Source organism: Vanessa atalanta, chromosome 15 (genome assembly GCF_905147765.1).
Source record: "Vanessa atalanta chromosome 15, ilVanAtal1.2, whole genome shotgun sequence".
In the NCBI taxonomy this organism is placed as follows: Eukaryota; Metazoa; Arthropoda; class Insecta; order Lepidoptera; family Nymphalidae; genus Vanessa; species Vanessa atalanta.
In genome coordinates this window covers 6,002,501-6,016,616 of record NC_061885.1, presented here as the reverse complement: position 1 = coordinate 6,016,616, position 14,116 = coordinate 6,002,501, and the positions used below count along the sequence as shown (strand labels likewise).

The following is a 14,116-nucleotide window of genomic DNA, read 5'->3' as shown; positions in this document are numbered from 1 at the left end:
GTATTTATATTATATTATTGTAACATGCCAGACAAGCATAGCATAGTTAAATTTAGCCAAATGTACGATATTTTAGGCAATGAAGACGAATCTCCGATAAACTAGTGGATACGCCGAATTCCGAATACAAATCGCATACTTCGACCATCCCTAGCATCAGCATCCATGAGGAGCTGACCATGTTTATATTTTGCTTATGGACGTAGTCATGTAATTCAAATTTTTCTCTCATTTATTGAACATGTTTCCGTTTTGTTTGAATTGGGATTTGTAGAACACCAAGAACTAGATCTCTAAGGCAAAGATATAGGGCAGATAGCGTCTGCCATCATTTTGCTAAAATAGAGCCGGCCATCTAGGATAGAGCAGAGAGAGTTTGTATGGTCAAAACGAGTATCGATTAAAAACATATAAAATCATTTTCAAAAATATATTAATTGCAAGATTCATTCATTTGGCGAAAATGCCATTTATAAATCCAAAAATAAAATGTTAAGCGTACTAAAGGGAAGATAATGATCTGGTGTTAATAAAAAAAAAACAACTATTGATACTTTTATTGATAAAGAAATATCATAGATTTTTATCTGCACACTGACAATACAATGTACGTTATTGATTTAAGCCACTGAGCTGTAGATTATACTTAAATAAATCTTTTATATAATAATTACGTAATTAATTATGGTTTCCTGACCTATTTTCGACACGGTGGCCTCTCAGATCTCAGACAGATTTTCAGATTTGTGTGCAAAAATAAGTGCTTTTTTATATACCCACTTTTATATTCCATGGATATTACATCAGGCTTTACGTTGCTAAAGATTTTTGACTCCAACAAAAAAGAGAAGCTAGTCGAACATAAAAATTATCATATACTTATGGACAATTTAAAAAAAAAACTTGTTCAAAAATATAATAGGTAATTATATCCTATATCTATTATGGTTAAGAATTTTATACTTCAATTATTGTATCTCATATCAAACTTATATTTTGTCTTTATATAAAATAATTGCATTAACTGTGTCAAAGTAAGTCTAAATGTATTGCATGAGAAAGAGCTAATAAGTACATACATAAGAATGATGAATTGTATCTGATATGGATAACTTTTTTCATCGCGTCCTAATTAAAAAAAAACCATATAGGTAAAATACTTTTCTGTTGCTTTGATTGTTTTGGCTAAGTTGGTCTAAAAATCAGTTTATCCTCTTATATGCTCTCTTATATATATAAAAGTATTAAATTCTATATATATATATAATATAAATAAATGCTGTCACGACGATATTAGTTTTATCGATATATCATTTTTATTATAATCACTATCAAAAATGTTAGTAATATTAAATAGGATCCCTTATAACACTAATTAAGATATCATACGTGTTGTTTTAATTAATCGTTTGATACGAATTTTATCAAAGCCAAGGTGTTTTATAAAGGTTTAATTTAAATCGCAATAATCAGTTTTGAATGAAAAATGTTAGGTATCGTGTTATTGAGTTGTGTTGCAGTTGTAGCGGGTGGTCGCTCTCCACATGCTGACTATATCGAGAAGTTGATCAAGACCAATGCATTTGGAACTCGTGTTTCAGATAATATTACAGAAGATGCAACTCTTGATTTGGTTAGTAAGCGAGCTAAATTATTTTTAATTAAACCAGATAAAAAAATAATAAACGATAAAAAAATACTACCGTTTTCATTTTCTTGACTTATTATAATGTCATATTTCCAGTCTCTATCTTAGGAAGACATTATTTAAAAAAAAAAAAAATTCTTTTTCACAGGCATTGCTCAATACGATAAATATTTTTATAATAAAAAAAACATTGATAAACATAAATTTTTATTTATTGTTTCATTTTTTTAGCCGGATTTAGTAAGAAAATATAACTACCCCTTTGAAGAACACTTTGTGACGACTGAAGATGGATATATCTTGGGAGTACATCGAATTCCCCATGGACGCTCATCGAACAATATTCCCGGGGAAAGACCAGTCGTCTTTCTCATGCATGGATTATTGTCATCATCAGCTGAACACGTTATACCAGGACCCGGATCTGGGCTTGGTAAGTAGCTTGATTTCTTACATTATTTCTTATTCATTGCTCTTTTAAAGAAATATCTCAATAAAATAAAATTAAAGCTTTTCAATAAATATTTGTAAGTAAATTAAATTAAGTATGTAAACTTATTAATTTCTTAATTCGTCAAATTGTGTGTGGATAACTGTATGAAAACTTAATACATAGGTAATATACATGTGCTTTATGCATATGTGATAATTTTTTTTGTGTTAATTTTGATATTTTTTTTATTTTTATTTATTTCAATAATATCGTAATTTCCATTTTTTCAAATTATATTATACCTTTTTATTGGCCATTAACCTTATCCGGTACACTAAATTTTATTTAAATTGTATAACGAATACGTATATAATTTTTTTTCAGCTTACCTTTTAGCCGATGAAGGCTATGACGTCTGGATGGGCAACGCTCGTGGAACCTACTATTCACGCAGACATTTGAATCTAAATCCAGACGCTCTCTTTAATGTTGACTTTTGGCAATTCTCGTTTGATGAAATCGGAAATAAGGACTTGCCGGCTATGATCGACTATGTTCTTATGCATACAGGGAGATCAGCTTTGCATTACATAGGATTTTCGCAAGGATCTACAGTTTTCTTTGTTATGTGCTCTCTTCAGCCACAATATAATGATAAAATAATTTCAATGCATGCTTTAGCACCCGTTGCGTACATGGCTTATAACAAAAGTCCAATATTTTTGGCTTTGGCCCCCTTCTCAAAGGATATAGCGGTACTTTATAATTTTTATATATATAATCTTTACAAAAAATAAATTCTCCTTAACATAAAAGTGACAACATAAAATGTTTTTTTTTTTCTTTCTAGAATATAGCATCACAAATTGGAATTGGAGAATTTTTACCCAATAGAGAGATTTACACTTGGGCAGGTCAGGCTCTTTGTATGGATGGTATGATACTCCAGCCTATCTGCAGCAGTATTCTTTTCCTCATAGGTGGATGGAACGAGGATCAACATAATGCAGTATGTATTTAAGTTTTTCGAAAATAGTACCCATTTAGTTTTTTAGATACAAATTATAATTCGTGGTCGACATGGATTAATACCTACGTAGGTTTCGATTAGATAGCGATTTAATATCTTATTTTTTATATGATTATTAAATATATTCATATCAAGAAATTCCCTTTAATAATATTGGATAACGTTTTGGAGCACCTTTATAAATTTTTAAATCATTTTATCTAAAAAATGGCAAGGCTGCAACTTGTTGTTTACACGTTAAAAAAATAAAAATCATGTAACTGTCTTCTTTTATCTTCAGGTGAAAATATGAAGCTTATTCCATCAGAATACTCCAATGCGGATGGATACACATGTGTGTATGATGATGTCGGTTCTTATATATGTTATATAATTTAAATATTTTTACAGACTATGTTACCGGTAGTATTTGGACATATACCTGCAGGAGCGTCAGTTATGCAGCTTGCCCACTTCGGACAAAGTATAGCCGACAAAGAGTTCAGACGATTTGATTTCGGTACATTACAAAATTTATTAAGATATGGCACTGCTATCCCACCTAGATATGACTTATCTAAGGTTGTAGCACCCGCTTTCTTTCATTATTCTGAAAGCGATCCGCTCGCTGAAGTGGAGGATGTGTATAGATTGTTCCGAGAATTAGGAAGACCGATGGAAAAAATCAGGGTGCCAGATTCGAACTTTAGTCACCTAGACTTCCTTTGGGGTATCGATGCTAAAGATTTGGTGTATGATAGACTAATAAATTTATTAAAAATGATGGATTAAAAATATAAGATAGGTAATTGAAAAATAATAATAAACATGATTAAGTAAGTTTGTTTACAGTTTTATTTATTGACATGACGATATCCGCAAAAAATATATATTTATTGCTAATATTTTTAATTATTCATAATCAGCGGGCCCTATATATATATATATTTAAAATATATAAAAGTCAGTCATATATTTAAAAAAATACATGTAAATCAGTACAATTACTACAAAATAATAAAGGTAATGTTGAAAATCATGAATTGTCGCATACATGGTGAGCGGGGAAACTTACATGTAATCGTCGATCCGAGATGGCCGCGTCGCTAGGCGATGTTTCACTAGAGAGTGCTGTTCAAATCCCAGAGACACTCTTTTCCGACAAGTATAAATAAACAAGAGAGCGCACCATGCGCCGTCATACACAAAAAAATCAAATGTTAAAGGTTAATTATTATAGTGTGATAGCTAGGAATATTGTCTATGTTGCTGTTTAAATATATTAGTTGGGAGTACTGCTAGTTAAATATAATAATAGCCATAAAAAATCATACTTTATATCAGTTTACTGAAGCGATAAGACATCTGACTGCCAACAGATCCATAATTCTTCGAATAAGATTTGCAAAGTTAGTATACATATGTAGTGTAGTTAACATAGTATAGAAGTCATTGATATTTTCAGTAATCTGTATATTAAAGATAACATCTATGTACCTATATACATTATTTTTAAAGCCAAATTTCTAGACCTAAGTAGAAAACAAAGTCATCCCCATCTCGAAATATTTTTTTATGTCCAAGTAAGCAATATAAATTACTTATTAGCGAAATGTAACCTTCTACGTAAAGGTTTACCTTTATTGTTTACCATGTTGTCAATTAAAAAACTATTAAAGCTTTTTAGGCTAAGGGATAATCAATTTCTACATAAGCTTTTATGGACTTCCATTAATGAGCCAAAAATATCAATAAGTTATATTTTTATTGTATTTTAAAAACAAAAAATTAAATAATATATGTCACTCATCCGTTGAGGAAAAACGTAATGGACTTAGGTCCGACAAAGAGTATTGGAGCCTTTTCCATATGCTCGGAATTTTCCTGCAATATCGCATTGGAAATGATAAAATCCGCAGGCGAATTAAAGTTACCGACATAATACGAAGAATTGAAATGGCAGTGAGTCAGGCACATTACTCACCGAACTTAAGGGCGCTGGAGTGAAAATGTTTTCGATTGGTGAACATGAACTGGAAGACATAGCGGTGGGTCTCAAAAGTTGTAGTAGTTGTAAAATTTTAAGGCTTTTTATTACTTCAAAGTAAAATTTAAATAGGAACATTGAATATAATAACGCTTGTACAATGTTACATCGGTCGGACGGATGGGACATGAATAACAGGCAGTAACTATTACAAAAATCATTATTAAAGATCATTGTTAAGTTATTGTTACGATCGGGGGTCCTCTTTGGCTAATGGTTGGGGTCTCTTTAGCTGGTAGGTATAACTCTTTTTAGAATTATAGTAAAAAAAAACAAACTACAAAATACTTATTTCTATATAACAGATCACTAATAATGATTATTTGAATTACCTGTATTATTTTACTATAACATTGAGACTGACAACGTAGTTTTGAGCTGCATTTGCTCTTAATGTAAAAAAGGCGTATATGACTCAGAAGTAGAATTCTGATATTTTTAAGATAGTTTTGCCTTTTCCAGTAGATTAAACTATGATTAATGAAATTATGCTTTTATTAATATTAAAGTATTGGCCTATGGTCAATTGCGCTCGACCTATGGGGGCTATTTTTAAATGGGCTTAGCAGGCTCCAATCTGAGACTTTGTTGATCAAAGACTCGATTTCAGACACAAGTTTCTTCCGGTTTTCATCGACGTTTTCCGGGGAAATATTAGCTCGCTCGGTGTAAAAGGTATATACGGTACTTACTACGTACGGAATTTTGCTGATGCATGTACCGTCGACAACGACCTTGATGCTCTGATCTGCCTAAAAGCTGGCGACCCAGTTGCATAATTTCCCAGGAAGGGTAGGAATTTCATCTTTTCATCATTTCATCATGTGTCCGGTAAACTAGAAGGTCACCGACTGAGCGACCCCGACGAACCGTGCTGGAGGTCGCTAATCAGCTGGAGCTCCTCTAGGTACCGCAGGAGCTGTCAGTTTATAATGGACTCCAATACCTTGAAGAAGAAGGAGGTGATGGCTATAGTCCTATAACTGGATGAGTCTGGGCGATGGCCTTTTAAGGGATCGGCTGCACCAAAGTAGTTTTCGAGACCAGGCATTCGAGACGACGCCTATTGCGTAGGATTCCTGGAAAAGATACGTTAAAAGCGGTGCCAACTCAAGAGCACATGTCCGTGGTACAAGCACAAGCCAACTTCCACATGCTAGAGCAGTCCCTTCTGCGCTGTTTCAAGTGCATGAGCCTTGGCCGTGTATTTCATTTTATTAATAATATACAAATGAAATGGAAAACTAATTATGTGTTTATTATGCGATTACGCAAAAGATGAAATTGGTGTGACTTCGATATCACTATTTGTCCTCAAGATATGCAATAATAACAATGTCATAATTATATACTCATATATTGTGTGTGTGAGATATATATTTTATTATTTTTTAGAAACCTTCAGAATATTTAATTCTTGTATTAAACTAGTCTAAGTTGTCAGACCTGCCTCGTCGAAGACACTTTACACTTGAAAGTGATAGATTTTCTTAGATTGATTTTAGATGGGTTATTAAAAGGACCGGAGAGTATAGCGTAAACTTCGAAGATTTTCTCAAGTGATTTGGAATATTCAAATGTTTTGCGGAAATAAATCACTTCTTATATTCACCGGTGACTTAATTTTTTACGCTCCATTCTCACCAAGAAGGACCATCTGTTTGGTGGGCCTGCAGAACGTACGTCTAAACATCCGGAGATGCTTCCAGAGCGCTCGGATTGGAATGTGGTGAGAGAATCTGCCGACAAGACCACTGTGCCAAAATGCACTCAAAGAATATTTTGTTTATTTCACATTTTATTTTTAAATACCACCAAAGTAATGGGATATAATCGTCGTCCATCTTATACGAAGGCTTAAAACGTAAGCTGATTGGGGTCGACCGGTGCATGTGGGAAAACGCACGTTCGGCCACCGTCTTCCGTTTATACAGACCGTTTCGATGTGAACGGGTTTTTACACGCTTGTTACAATACTAACCGGATTGATATGAAAATAAATATTATTTTTATATACTTAATTAAAAATAGGAAAGCTGTTTTTCATTTTAGACAAATCTCTTATCATCAGATTGAGAATAAAACTTTGCTTATGTTAAAGGAGCGAAAATCTTTGGTTTAGGCATTTTATTCAGAGGTAAGCATTAGCAAGACAATGATTTAATCTAAACTTCGTATACAAGACTTTTCTTAAGATTTAATTTTCAAAATATAGAAAATTGTGTAAACATCGCGCCGTGGCGCGTTCATCGATTAATTCACTGATACGAATCTTAATCAGTTAGTGTCGTTATGGCCGCCATTCTGTTCGAGTGAGGTACACAATAAGGATATTGCGGTAATCATTTAATTTATGGGATCTGTTTTTCAGACTATATGTATGATCTGTACTATTTTCAGTTCTGTTAGATTTCCCGTCCCGCCCTAGACATTTTTGTGCTATCATAATTCGAGGACGGCACTGGCCAAAATCGGTCATGCGAATATTATTATAATCAATATAAGTTTAATCATCATTTTTCTCATATGAGTGCATAGACATATTACATTTTAAGTTGTTAATTGTTTCGCATTTTATTATTAAAAATAAATAAGTCTTTTTCAAAAATATATTACATACAGACACAATCGAAAACAGATTCATTATATTTGTAGATTAAAGATAAATATTAATATAAAACTGTGATTTAATGGGAAGTAATTAGTGATGAAATAAATATGTCAGAAATTGCAGTGTTTTTAAGTTTGGTGGTGATTGTAGCAGGTGGCTCTTCACCACATGCTGACTATATTGAAGAGTTGATCAGGACCAATGCCTTCGGAGGTCGCATCTCAGATAATATTTTGGAAGACGCAACTCTCGATTTGGTAAGTTAACATGCAAGATTATTGAAATTGCGTTGCATTAATTTTATTATTGCCAAAAAAAATCGATATTCTATCGTTTTCACTTCGAATGTAATTTTTTAATGTGATTTTAACGATAGTTTAATAAAAATAATTGACAAGTTGTCAAATAATTTACAACAATAAAAAGTAATTTCTATTTATTATTTTAGCCAGATTTAGTAAGAAAATATAACTATCCATTTGAAGAGCATTTTGTGACGACTGAAGATGGCTATATTTTGGGAATGCACCGAATTCCACATGGCAGAGTTTCGTACAATGTTTCGGGAGATAGACCGGTCGTTTTTCTTATGCACGGGTGGCCGACGTCTTCCTCCGATCATGTAATTATGGGACCTGGAACCGGAATAGGTATACGATTGATGGTTGTGGAATAATTTTTGCACGATATCTATAAATAATGGTTGGATGATATTTTCTAAATAAAATTTGTTGTTGTTTCTTATGATATACGTGTCAAGTTATAGACATTATAATAGATTATTGTGTAATAGTTTCTTTGCATCATATATAATCTTCGGACGTTCTTTCAGCCTATATTTTAGCTGACGAAGGTTATGACGTCTGGATGGGTAACACTCGCGGTAATTCCTATTCACGCAAACACATAAGTCTAAATCCAGACGTTCCCAGAAATGGTTTTTGGGAATTCTCTTGGGATGAAATCGGAGAAAGGGATTTGCCAGCAATGATTGACTATGCTCTGCAACACACAGGAAGATCGGCATTACATTATATTGGTTTCTCTCAGGGAACAACTGTTTTCTTTGTAATGGGTTCACTCCGACCAGAGTATAATAAGAAAATTATATCCATGCATGCAATGGCACCTGTGGCCTATATGGAACATGTAAAGGACCATATATTTACGATGATAGCACCTTACGGAAGAGACTTGACGGTAATTGTTACTATAACTTTTTCTCAAGTTTTTTAACCCTATAACAATGAATTAAATGTTAACTTTCTTTTTTAGGCATTAGCTTCTTTATTGGGTATCGAAGAAATTTTGTCTCATCACGAGATTTTCACATTACTAGGTCGTCTTCTTTGTGTTGATGGAGCAAAAACTCAGCCTTTTTGTAGTGCTATAATATTTTTAATAGCTGGGTGGAATGAGAACCAGCATAATGCGGTATGTTCCATTTTTATATAATAGATAACACAGATAAGTTTTCGTTGAAGTAATTAAATGATTACGTATAAATAATATGCTTGAGTCAGTTGTTTATATATTACCGATATATTAGTATAGCAGTATAAAATGATTGATATAAATTCATTTACATACGCGGTATAATCTCAAATAATACAAAAATTCGACAAAAAGTTTTACATGTTGGCTTCAAGGCCGCTGAGTGACATTCACAGAACACACAGTTATAGCAGTAACAGTAATATAAAATAAGGGAAATATATACAATTGTTTATAGTCAAAATGGCTTAGTCAATGTAGTGCTTAGTAAAGAGGCTTTCCCAAAAGCATTGATCAAATGTGATAGCGTTTATAGGAACAAGTGAAATATCTTATCAAATCCTTAGAGATGCTTTTTTATTTTACACTTTAAACAAGATCTCCCCAAGGTACGTTTTTTTTTATCGATATCGGATCACAACTTACAAAGAGAAGAATCAACTACTATTTCATCGTTATCTTAAAGCAGAAATTTATTCAGAATGAATTCACAAATTTGTAATTGACACAAAATATAATGTAAATAAGCCGAATTAACGCCTACAGTATTTAAAATTACTATTCCACCATTAATATAATGTAGTTAGATATTGATTTACTAAAACGATGAGATCGACATGTTTCATTTAATTATTAAAAGCACTTGTTAACATTTTGATAAAGTGGGTATGGTCAGATAATTAATTATTAATTAGGAGGAGCACGACCAATGTTTTTTGTATTGATAAACAAAATTGTTGTCTAATTAAATTGTTTATCTCTATTTGACATCAACGATCAGTATCAGTGTAATTTTTTTATTTGTATAACTTAGCAAAATATTATTTGATGATAATAAGTGTTTAGTCAGTATTTGTTAAATTTTAAAATATAATAATTATTAGCATTTAACTATAAGATTTTGCTGACTCTTCTCAGTAGAATCTTCCGAGATGGAAATTTGACGATTTAAAATACTTTAAGAGACTATTTCAAGGAATTAACTTATTTTAATATTTACAGTCAACAATACCAATCATATTAGGACATACACCAGCGGGTTGTTCAGTGAAACAAATGGCCCACTTTGGACAAATTATTACGGATAAAGAATTTCGTAGATACGATTTTGGTCTTCTGCAGAATATACTAAAATATGGCACACCAGTCCCACCCAGTTACGATTTATCTAAAGTTACTGCTCCCGTCTTCCTCCATTATTCAGAAGGAGATCCGTTAGCAGTCGTTGCTGATGTAGACAAATTATATAAAGAATTAGGAAGGCCAATGGGTAAATTTAAAGTGTCAGAGTCGACATTCAGTCACGTGGACTTCATATGGGGCATTGATGCGAAAAAGATGGTATATGACAAAGTGATAAACTTCATGCGACTTATGGATCTTAAAAACTGACAAAGGATTAGGTCTTTAAATTTATTTATAAATTTGTTATAATATAAAATATTTCAGAATTTTTGGTTTTATTTCTTTTGTTTAACTATAATATCTTAATTACTTCATTAATGTGAACAAAATTTCTTAATTTAACCGATTAAAAACGTAATAGCTTGGGTGAGTTAAAAAAAGAGTAATATAATTACAAAATATCTACAATTCCCGTATTTCCCGTATTTTGACAAGGTGAGGACCTTGTCAAGTTTTATAATTCGCAGCAATTTTCAACTCGACTCCAAATTATAATATAATAATATTTTTATTTTAATCAGAAATTATAAATTGTGTCTTATAATTTTTTTCAAAGGTTTCTTTATTAAAGGTTAGATAACATGACTAAGCGTTGGACCATACAACGTTCGATTGGTAATCTCGGACTGGTGAGATTTCAAACTAATGCTGTCAGCGCTATAATAGAAGCTTAAACATGCTTAGCATAAGATGTTTATCTAGAAAATGTTAGCAACAACATATACGACGACGAGTAAAAAGTTACTATTTGTAATTATACATATCTTTATTACATATGTAAATCATAGGAAACATTTTTACGTTTAGGATAATGAAAAAAAATCCAAATTAGTTGTGATGCAGTTATTTTTTCTTTTCAAAATATATTGTGTAGGTATTAAGCGTTTTCGTTTAAGCACGTTGTGCTGTATGCTGCACAGTACTAGCGGATCGCTTGGCTCGAGACATTTTGTATTATAAGATTTACTTCTTATAAAAAAAAATCATGATTTAAATAGTACCTTAATTTTCTAGAACGATGTATATCGGGTTGGTATTTTTCACACAAAGTAATTAAATAAGAGAAATACATTAAATATTGAGCAAGGAATAAAAAAAAGAAAAAAATGGCTAACTTCCTTTCTTTTTATTTTACAGAAAACTAAGATTTTTCTGCTAAGTAACAATTTGTTAAAATTTTGTATCAAAATGCGAGTCAACCGATTTTACCCGCATTTTTATTTTTTATTCTGAATTTTTATTCATTAATTTATTCTCGCTCACAAACTTCACGAGTACTGTTCAAGAAAGTCTCTGTTTTATGTATTAAAAACACAGATTTTTTTGTTTTTTTTTTTATTGAACTTTTATTTAAAGCGTAGGTTGAAATTATAAGATTGCGTCGTATTGTCAGATCTCTGTATAAATTTGAAATATATTATTTTAATTAATTGTATTATAAAATATTCAATATATTAATAATAATATTTTATATTAATAAGAATATTATAAAATATTCTTTTATTTAAAATAATGCATCGAAAATTTAGTATTTACTATATCATATAATCATTTACAAATCTCGTATGATATATTTAATTTCTTAAAAATGTAATTTATAATTATAGTAATTCAGTAAATTATCTTATATACAAAAATAACAAATTAAACATAACAAATGTGTATTTCTATAAAGTAGCGATCTAGCTTTCTGTAAATATGTGATTTTTTTTTTTTCATGTAATATTTAGGCTGACCACTGGTCCACCTGATGTTAAGTGGTCACCAACACCCATAGACATTGGCGCTGTTAGATATGTTAACCATCCGTTACTTCGTCAATGCGCTATCAATCTTTTGAACTAAGATGTTATGTTCCTTGTGCTTTTAGTTACACTGGCTCATTGATCCTTTAAACCGGAACACAACAATATCAAGTATTGTTGCTTGGCGGCAGAATATCTGATGAGTGGGTGGTATCTGCCCAGACGGACTTGCGCAAAGCCCTACCACCAAGTGAATTTCATGTAAAAATATCATTGAAAGATTTTTGTTGCTAAAATAATACAATACACTAGGAAAAGATTAAACTTGGTTGGAAAAATATTGTTTCTCGACCTTACAGATTCGAACTTAAACATATTAAAAATAAATGGGATTTTATAATCTTGAATTAAATAGATCTGATAAATAATAAGTAGTTATGTGCATTTTTCATATCTATAAGAAATTCTCAATAAGGTCTCGGAGTTTAAAAGTTGGCATTTCACTATAATCGAAATGGATTTAATAGTTTATAGCTTAAATTTATAAGTATTGATCAGGAGAACATCGTCATTATAGTTTATTATAAAAAGTTCTATATAGTCTCTAGTTAGCCAGTTAGTTAGTTTATTAACATTATTGTTTTTGTGACAGCTAGATTTATATTAATGAATGTGACATTAAATTGATAAACTATGGACCATTGCCACTTGTAAACGTCATGACGCAATAATAACAATAAAACATATTTTTCATTTATTTTTACAGTAAATTATTTTAAAGTGATATTACAACAAAACCCCTATGTCTGAGAACGAGAAAACACAAATTGTGTTAGTGAACGGGAAACCTCATAGGAAACAAATTATTCTAGCTGATGTTAATATTCCATATAAATTTTCTATCGACAGAAACAAAAATAAATTATTTTTTTGTATAAATGCTGATGAGTTTTCCGAACAAAGTTTTCAGTCTGTCGTTGTAGATTTAAATTCAGGAATGGTCAAGATTGTGCCCAATATACGTAACGGATTTGCAAGTGCTGTCGATCAAACTACTGGAACAGTTTATCTTGGTGGTAGCGACGGCATATATGAGTATAACCATATAACCCAGGAAGTCGATAGACCAGCAGTTGTAAGTGGTGTCGATGTATTCGATATGCATTTCAAAGATTATTTATATTTTGTAGAAACTACTAATCTTGATCTTTATGTGCTAAGAAATAGCAAGAAAACGATTGTTTATAACGTCGAAGAATACGGAATTTATCATTTCGCGATAGATGGTGGTGATAACGCAATACTCGCAAATCCAAATGGTATTTTCTTTCTATCTAAGAAAGCTAAATCACCAGTAATGTTTGCTGATAGTATTAGAAACATTCGCGGAATCACAACTGATAAGAAAGGGAAACCCTATTTGATAGCCAAGAATGGAATTTATTTGATGGATCAGAAGAATTTACAACTTTTTAAAATTTTGCCCTTGACGGATGGTTACGGGCTAGCATTCGATAATAATAATAACATTGTGTACAGTGACGAAAGATCAGTAATAAAACTAACTCCATGTAATTGAACAATGAAAAAGCTTACTTTATAGTGAAAAAATAAAAATAGACAAATTATAACATTATTTTCATTAATTCCTTTTCAAAACAATATTTAGTATGACATAGCGTCTCGTTAAGTCTTTTAAAAATATTTTTCAAAGGTATACCTGTGAGTTAATTTACAGGTAAAAAGTGATAACCTTTGGTAATAGTTAGTACCTTTATGCGTTTAAGTGACAACCAAAGGGGTACAAGATGTTGTCCTTTGCCCTTATTACAAAGACTCACTTGAGGTGAGTCAACTTAAATAAAACGAAAATCATAATCAATAAATTAATTGAATCAATCAAAGAAAAAACTTAAACCGTAATACAACAATACTAATTGTTGA

General features: G+C 31.4%; 3 protein-coding genes across 3 annotated transcripts; all 3 read left to right on the top strand.

Moving 5' to 3' along the window:
* Positions 1-1,486: 1,486 nt before the first annotated feature.
* LOC125069534 (lipase 3-like) lies at positions 1,487-3,918 on the top strand. Its single transcript, XM_047679053.1, has 5 exons — positions 1,487-1,633; positions 1,880-2,081; positions 2,466-2,836; positions 2,932-3,090; positions 3,502-3,918. The coding sequence occupies exons 1-5, from the start codon at positions 1,487-1,489 to the stop codon at positions 3,880-3,882; spliced, it is 1,260 nt and encodes a 419-aa protein (XP_047535009.1). The 3' UTR covers positions 3,883-3,918.
* A 3,928-nt stretch (positions 3,919-7,846) lies between these two features.
* LOC125069317 (lipase 1-like) lies at positions 7,847-10,679 on the top strand. Its single transcript, XM_047678767.1, has 5 exons — positions 7,847-8,005; positions 8,197-8,398; positions 8,581-8,948; positions 9,024-9,182; positions 10,245-10,679. The coding sequence occupies exons 1-5, from the start codon at positions 7,856-7,858 to the stop codon at positions 10,632-10,634; spliced, it is 1,269 nt and encodes a 422-aa protein (XP_047534723.1). The 5' UTR covers positions 7,847-7,855; the 3' UTR covers positions 10,635-10,679.
* Positions 10,680-12,881: 2,202 nt separating this feature from the next.
* LOC125069318 (ommochrome-binding protein-like) lies at positions 12,882-13,777 on the top strand. Its single transcript, XM_047678768.1, has one exon. It carries the CDS (start codon positions 12,975-12,977, stop codon positions 13,749-13,751), a length of 777 nt encoding a protein of 258 aa, XP_047534724.1. The 5' UTR covers positions 12,882-12,974; the 3' UTR covers positions 13,752-13,777.
* Positions 13,778-14,116: the final 339 nt, after the last annotated feature.

Coding starts and splice junctions, on each gene's coding strand:
- LOC125069534 (XM_047679053.1), top strand. CDS start 1,487: ATGTTAGGTATCGTGTTATTGAGTTGTGTTGCAGTTGTAGCGGGTGGT. Junction 2,082..2,465: donor AGGACCCGGATCTGGGCTTG/GTAAGTAGCTTG, acceptor ATTTTTTTTCAG/CTTACCTTTTAGCCGATGAA. Junction 3,091..3,501: donor ACGAGGATCAACATAATGCA/GTATGTATTTAA, acceptor ATATTTTTACAG/ACTATGTTACCGGTAGTATT.
- LOC125069317 (XM_047678767.1), top strand. CDS start 7,856: ATGTCAGAAATTGCAGTGTTTTTAAGTTTGGTGGTGATTGTAGCAGGT. Junction 8,006..8,196: donor AAGACGCAACTCTCGATTTG/GTAAGTTAACAT, acceptor TTATTATTTTAG/CCAGATTTAGTAAGAAAATA. Junction 8,949..9,023: donor CTTACGGAAGAGACTTGACG/GTAATTGTTACT, acceptor TTTCTTTTTTAG/GCATTAGCTTCTTTATTGGG.
- LOC125069318 (XM_047678768.1), top strand. CDS start 12,975: ATGTCTGAGAACGAGAAAACACAAATTGTGTTAGTGAACGGGAAACCT.